Genomic DNA, 7,732 nt, shown 5'->3' with positions numbered 1-7,732 from the left:
CAGGTCTACAGAGTCTGGACTGGTTCAGGTCTTCAGAGTCTAGACGGGTTCAGGTCTACAGAGTCTAGACGGGTTCAGGTCCTTAGAGTCTAGACTGGTTCAGGTCTACAGAGTCTAGACGGGTTCAGGTCTACAGATTCTGGACTGGTTCAGGTCTACAGAGTCTGGACTGGTTCAGGTCCACGGAGAGCTGATGAAGATGATGGTGATGATGATGGTAATGAAGATGATGACAGTCCTCTCCGGTGTCCTCTGTGACTCAGCTGAAGGTCCGTTTCTGTCTCACTTTAAACTCAGGTTTAAACTTCTGCTGTTTGGTGTGAACAACAAACAGCTGAGCCTTGTGTTTCCTCTCCAGTTCTACATGAGGACATTCATCTTAGTGGATGTTCAGACTCTGATGGAGAGAACATGTACGGTCTGGATGGTGAAGAGCTTTGGTTTGCAGACTTCAAACACAAGAGAGGAGTTGAGCCTCTGCCCAGCTTCATAAATCACATTACCGTCACAGAAGCTTATGAACTAGCTGTGCGTAATCTACAGGTCTGCAAACGGAACCTGGAAAACTTCCGTAAAGCCTACGAGAAGGACAAGGACTTCCAACTGGAGCGAGGTAAAGACCAACACCATACGACCAATTTATACTTTTATATATATATATATATATATATATATATATATATATATATATATATATATATTAGAGTGACTTTAGTGAAGTTTACTAAGTAAACAGAGAAACACTTAAAGCCTGAGTTCATCCGATGTAAGGATTCATCATATGTTCAGATCCTCCTTCCAGACCGATCATGTACACCAGAGACGACGTGGAACCTGGAGAGAAGAACGTCCTCATCTGTCATGTGACTGGGTTCTATCCTGCTCCAGTGACGTTCTCCTGGACGAGGAACCAGCAGAACGTCACTGAAGGAACCAGCACCAACGTTCCCTTCCTCAACAAAGATGGAACCTTCAACCAGTTCTCCAGACTGGAGTTCAGACCTCATCTGGGAGACATCTACGGCTGCACGGTGACGCACCTGGACCTGGAGCAGACCCGGTTCTGGGGTGAGACGAGTCCTCAAGTCTGTCTCCAGATGTCCTCACGTCTGTCTCCAGATGTGGAACCAAATGTCTGTTGTCTGTCTCCAGATGTGGACATGAAGCTCATTGTCTCTGTTCTGTCTCCAGATGTGGACATGAAGCTCATTGTCTCTGTTCTGTCTCCAGATGTGGACATGAAGCTCATTGTCTCTGCTCTGTCTCCAGATGTGCAGCAGCCTCAGCCCAGCGTTGGACCGGCGGTCTTCTGTGGACTGGGTCTGACTGTCGGCCTTCTTGGTGTCGCTGCTGGAACGTTCTTCCTCATCAAAGGAAACGAGTGCAGCTGATGGTTTTCATCATCTTTATCATTGAATCCAGAATAATAATGAATCTCTCTGATTCTTATTATTGTATGAATTTATCTTGAATATCTGCGTGCTCTTATTTTGAAATAGAGATGAAACCATGATCAGCTAGCTCTCCTCTAATTGGCTGATCACATTTAATTCTCTCAGTTATAATAATAATAGTTTTGACTTCTGTGTCTTTTAATAATCAATATTTGATGTTATTTCTTCCTAAAGTTAAACTTCACAGCTTCAGTTAATCTAGAATGAAATGTGGATGTCATCACGGGGTCTCAGGAACCAATCAGCAGCCTCGGAACACAACGAGCATGTTAGCTTGATGCTAAGTGTCCTCTGAAGACATCTCAGAGACAGAAGCTCGGATTCTTTACTTTAATGAACATTTAATAATTATTCTGCTCCAGATCATTTCGACAGTGACATCATTTTACTGCTGATCAAAGTATTTTTATGTCAACATGGATAATAATAAAGAAATACAACGTGTAAATAACTTTCTGCTGTTTGTTTATTATATTCAGTGTTTGTTCACATGAAACACATCAGATACAACATGGCCCTCTATGCTAATCTAAGCTATGATCAAATAAGCTAAAATAAACTATGTTAAAATAAACTATGCTAAGCTAAACTAAGCCAAGCTAACATAAGCTATGCTAAGCCAAGCTGTAGCTTCATGTTTGGCGTCTGATGTTCGGACTTGTTTCACCTGTTCAGTGTCATTCACAAAATATATATAAATAAAAGATATATATATATATATATATATATATATATATATATATATATATATATATATATATATATATATATACATATACACTCACCTAAAGGATAATTTCTCATTAATGCAATTATCTAATCAACCAATCACATGGCAGTTGCTTCAATGCATTTAGGGGTGTGGTCCTGGTCAAGACAATCTCCTGAACTCCAAACTGAATGTCAGAATGGGAAGGAAAGGTGATTTAAGCAATTTTGAGCATGACATGGTTGTTGGTGCCAGACGGGCCGGTCTGAGTATTTCACAATCTGCTCAGTTACTGGGATTTTCACGCACAACCATTTCTAGGGTTTACAAAGAATGGTGTGAAAAGGTAAAAACATCCAGTATGCGGCAGTCCTGTAGGCGAAAATGCCTTGTTGATGCTAGAGATCAGAGGAGAATGGGCCGACTGATTCGAGCTGATAGAAGAGCAACTTTGACTGAAATAACCACTCGTTACAACCGAGGTATGCAGCAAAGCATTTGTGAAGCCACAACACGCACAACCTTGAGGCGGATGGGCTCCAACAGCAGAAGACCCCACCGGGTACCACTCATCTCCAATACAAATAGGAAGAAGAGGCTACAATTTGCAAGAGCTCACCAAAATTGAACAGTTGAAGACCGGAAAAATGTTGCCTGGTCTGATGAGTCTCGATTTCTGTTGAGACATTCAGATGGTAGAGTCAGAATTTGGCGTGAACAGAATGAGAACATGGATACATCATGCCTTGTTACCACTGTGCAGGCTTGTGGTGGTGTAATGGTGTGGGGGATGTTTTCTTGGCACACTTTAGGCCCCTTAGTGCCAATTGGGCATGGTTTAAATGCCACGGCCTACCTGAGCATTGTTTCTGACCATGTCCATCCCTTTATGGCCACCATGTACCCATCCTCTGATGGCTACTTCCAGCAGGATAATGCACCATGTCACAAAGCTCCAATCATTTCTAATTGGTTTATTGAACATGACAATGAGTTCACTGTACTAAAATGGCCCCCACAGTCACCAGATCTCAACCCAATAGAGCATCTTTGGGATGTGGTGGAATGGGAGCTTCGTGCCCTGGATGTGCATCCCACAAATCTCCATCAACTGCAAGATGCTATCCTATCAATATGGGCCAACATTTCTAAAGAATGCTTTCAGCACCTTGTTGAATCAATGCCATGTAGAATTAAGGCAGTTCTGAAGGCAAAAGGGTGTCAAACACAGTATTAGTATGGTGTTCCAAATAATCCTTTAGGTGAGTGTATGTATAAACAGGAAAGCAATGGTCTGCAGAGCTTCATTCTGTCATTCTGCACTTTTACTTCTAAAATAAAAGATTTTATCTAAATGTTGATTTATTTCTTTATTATTTCCATCGAGGGAAGAAAAAGTTTATGTGAGATAATTGTAAGATTTGTTGTTGCATCAGGAGGTGCAGTGCTGGTTATTGTTCTAATATATATTATTATTATTATTATATCTGCAACTAGAATAACTGAGTCTGTGGTCAGTTATCATTTATGTTTCTACAATAATCCAGAAATACAGGAAACACAAATAAGTAATAACAATGATGATCATTCATAAAGTTCACTGACAAACAGCTGGAGGTCATATTGTTTTATTGAAGATAAATGATGTTGTCTATTAATATTAAATAATCAGCGTGATATATATATATATATATATATATATATATATATATATATATATATATATATATATATATATATAAATCTCTAAGTTCCTCTGACTGTGTGTTTGGGCTCCAGCAGCAGACTTTAGTCTGACTTGTCTGCCCGGTAACAGGTGATGATGAGGACGATGAGGTCATGTGACTCGTCCTCTGCTTATAGAGCAGCTCTCAGAGAGACTTTGTCAGAGTTTTTAGTGAACAGAGCAACATGGCTTCATCCTGTCTCAGCTTCCTCTTCCTCTTCATCGGCCTCCACGCAGCAGGTAGGATCAATACATCAATGCACTGATCAATACACTGATCACTGATCAATAAACTGATCAATACACTGATCACTGATCAATACACTCATCAATGCACTGATCACCGTTGATCGATACATTGATTATTGATCAGTAACCCTGTATCTCTCAGAAGGTGATGCTGCTTGTGTTTGTTCTTCAGATGGATTCATGCACTTTGCAACAGACCGTTGTGTCTTCAACTCGTCTGAGCTGAAGGACATGGAGTTCATCAGGTCATATTATTACAACAAGATGGAGGTGACCAGGTTCAGCAGCAAAGTGAACAAACATGTTGGCTTCACTGAGCTCGGAGTGAGGAACGCTGCCTACTGGAACAATAACACTTCACTAATGGCTATGATGAGGGCTCAGAAGGAGAGGTACTGTCTACCACACATTCAGGTCTTGTACAGAGCTGTTCTGACTAAGTCTGGTGAGTCTGGGTTTGTGTGACATCATCATCATTATTATTATTATTACTAATAACAATATTGTTATTATTATGATAATTATTATTGTTATTATCATTATTATTCTTATTAACTCAATGATCAAATTCACTGAACTGGAGCTCAGATTAGATTTTTATTATTATTAAGAATTATTTCATTTTCACACAGAAGATTTTAACGCTTTGATTTAAATTAAGTTGTTTAAACGTTTTATGATTTATAATATCAGACATATTTTAACAAATGTTCACATCAGACTTAAGTCTCTGTCGTCACCTAGTGGTGAAGCTCTGCTGCTACAACATTTACATTGTAGTAGTACTACTACAACATTTACATTGTAGTAGTACTACTACAACATTTACATTGTAGTAGTACTACTACAACATTTACATTGTAGTAGTACTACTACAACATTTTAGACCATTTAAGAACTTCCTAGAACCTCTGATAATATTTTAGAACTTCTAAAAAACCCTGAGAACCTCCAAGAACCTTTGATAATAATTTAGAACCACAGAGAACCATTGAGGACTAAGATTTTGGATCTTAGAACCTTTAAGAATCTCTGATAACATTATAGAACCTCTTAGAACAACCGAGAACCTTTAAGAACCTCTGATAACATTCTAGAACAATTAAGAACATTTTAGAACCACTGAAAAATGTGGAACCTCTGATAACATTGTAAAATCTCTTGGAACCTGTAAGAACCCTTGGTAACATTGTAGAACAGTGTTGAACCTTTGATAACATTTAGAACCTCTGACAACCTTCTAGAACCTCTGATAACCTTCTAGAACCTCTGATAACCTTCTAGAACCTCTGATAACCTTGTAGTGAAGGTGGTACTACTGACTGATACTTGTACTGCAAGTAGTACTAGATAGATAGATAGATGGATGGATGGATGGATGGATGGATGGATGGATGGATGGACGGACGGACGGACGGACGGACGGACAGAGGATGAAAGATATATACAAAATAAATAAAATATATATTACACAATAAAATAGAATACAAATAACTGGAAGAAATATATGTACAGCTGCAGAGTGTATTAATTAATTAAGCAAATTAAATGTAAACAATAGATACTGCAGGTGTTGCTACTCCTACTTGTACTGCAGGTGGTACTACTGATACTACTGCTATTCCCTTAAGTATTTAAAGGTATTTGTGAGTCCTGCCTCGTATGATTCATAGTATCAGTACTCACCATCCTTATAATAATGTGTTCCAGCTCCGCCCTACGTCAGACTGCGCTCTGTGACGCCCCCTCGTGGTAAACATTCGTCCATGTTGGTCTGCAGCGTCTTTGACTTCTTCCCCCAGAAGATCATCGTGAGGTGGACCAGAGATGGACGGCCAGAGACCTCTGGGGTCACTTCTACTGATGAGCTGGCAGACGGGGATTGGTACTACCAGGTCCACTCTCACCTGGAGTACACGCCCAGGTGAGTCCAGCTCCACGTCCACCTCAAGGTCCAGTTAGGTCCAAGTCCAGGTCCAGTTAGGTCTAGGTAGGTCCAGGTCCAGTTAGCTTCAGATCCAGATTCGGGGCCAGTTAGGTTCAGTTGGGTCCAGGTTCAGTTAGGTCCAGGTCGCTTCAGGTTCAGTTGGGACAAGAACCAGGACCAGTTCTATGAGTGAGTGTGTGTTATCCAGTAGAGTGTGAGGGTTACAAATACCTAGAGACAACGGTTCTCTAGTACGAGGGATATATAAATTCCTGGATATAGGTGGTTTTAGCTTAGCTTTTTATATAAAAAAATTATGTTAGCTTTTCATAAAAACATTTATAACGTAGGTGTGCTGTTATGTCTGTTTAGAGATTTCCACTCTGTTAAGTAACACACACATAGAGTTATGAACTGATATAGTCCATTGTTGTAGATTTATATTATTGTTTAGTTTACATAATAAATTATGTAAAAAGCGGGATTGATAATATAAATCCATATATTCTGCAGATATTCTCCATTACTCTTCATGTCTATTAAAGTTCAGGTTAGCGAGGTCAGTACAACACAGCTATGCAGCTGGAGTTGGTTGTGTCTAAATGTCCAGTTCTCAAGGCAAGTTAGTCACACGCTTGCGCACTTCAACACTCACACCTGTTTATCAGTATATTGACATTACAGAAGCAGACTGGTCGTTGCACGTTCCAGTCTTGTGAGAAAAGATGACAACATGATTCTCCTCCTCTTAGACAAGTTAGGGCCAATAGAAATGTTAGATGTTCATGACGGAAAACCGTGTATTAAAGAGCCGACCTTCCGGCTGTTCGGGGTGTTTTTGGACGGTCAATCTGCGTGTTGACGACTCCCTGCTATCGAGATCGCAGCATTTGTTACCTTACTTGTGATCAAGGAAAATAAATTCCGAGAACGAGAGAAGTTGTTTGACTGAGTTCTTCCGGACGCTACACCAGGCATCCAATAATTGACACACGCTAACAAACCCTGATGTGTTGTTGTGTGTCAGCACGTCTAGAGAGAAGATCTCTTGTGTGGTGGAGCACATCAGCCTCAGTAAACCTCTGGTTACCGACTGGGGTAAATACCTGTCTGTCTGCACACCTGTCTACCAGCCTCTTAACCTGTCTCTCTGCTAACCGGTCTACCTGTCCGTCCTCAGACCCGTCCATGCCCGAGTCTGAGAGAAACAAGTTCGCCATCGGAGCCTCAGGACTGGTCCTGGGTCTGACCTTATCTCTGGCTGGATTCATCTACTACCAGAGGAAGGCCAGAGGAGGTCAGAACAGGGCACACGTTGGTTCAGTGGTGGTTTACTTTAGTCCAGACTCAGAGACCAGGTCCACCAGAGTCTGGAAGTAGTTCATCTACACCCTCTGAAACCCGTCTGGTGTTTCTCTAAAACAACATTGTTCTGAACGACGTTTCATTCTTCTCTGTCTGTTCTTCTCCTTAAACCAGGTCGGATTCTGGTCCCCAACAACTGAGCCGGTCCTGGTCCTGGTCCTGGTCAGATGGAAGGAAAAGCAGCAGCTGCTTCAACCCGTTTCCTGCTTCCTGCTGTGAGTGCTGGATCAGGGTTGGTCTGGACTCTGGTGTATCACAGCTGGATGTGAACTCTGCTTCCTCTACATGTGATTTGATGCTGT

General features: G+C 41.0%; 2 protein-coding genes across 2 annotated transcripts; both read left to right on the top strand.

The window, feature by feature from the left end:
- Nucleotides 1–209: 209 nt before the first annotated feature.
- Nucleotides 210–1,391, top strand: LOC306742559 (RLA class II histocompatibility antigen, DP alpha-1 chain-like; the record flags this gene model as incomplete). Its single annotated transcript, XM_079224949.1, has 6 exons — nt 210–269; nt 359–413; nt 544–565; nt 597–613; nt 803–1,068; nt 1,270–1,391. The coding sequence occupies exons 1-6, from the start codon at nt 212–214 to the stop codon at nt 1,389–1,391; spliced, it is 540 nt and encodes a 179-aa protein (XP_079081075.1). The 5' UTR covers nt 210–211.
- A 2,683-nt stretch (nt 1,392–4,074) lies between these two features.
- LOC306742687 (H-2 class II histocompatibility antigen, E-S beta chain-like) lies at nt 4,075–7,717 on the top strand (the record flags this gene model as incomplete). The annotated part of the gene is made up of 6 exons (XM_079225093.1): nt 4,075–4,129; nt 4,311–4,583; nt 5,849–6,062; nt 7,093–7,163; nt 7,246–7,362; nt 7,545–7,717. 6 exons carry the CDS (start codon nt 4,075–4,077, stop codon nt 7,568–7,570), a joined length of 756 nt encoding a protein of 251 aa, XP_079081219.1. The 3' UTR covers nt 7,571–7,717.
- Nucleotides 7,718–7,732: the final 15 nt, after the last annotated feature.

The sequence above is a fragment of the Taurulus bubalis genome (genome assembly GCF_910589615.1).
Source record: "Taurulus bubalis genome assembly, chromosome: 10".
Taxonomy (NCBI): Eukaryota; Metazoa; Chordata; class Actinopteri; order Perciformes; family Cottidae; genus Taurulus; species Taurulus bubalis.
This window is presented reverse-complemented; position numbering and strand designations above follow the sequence as displayed.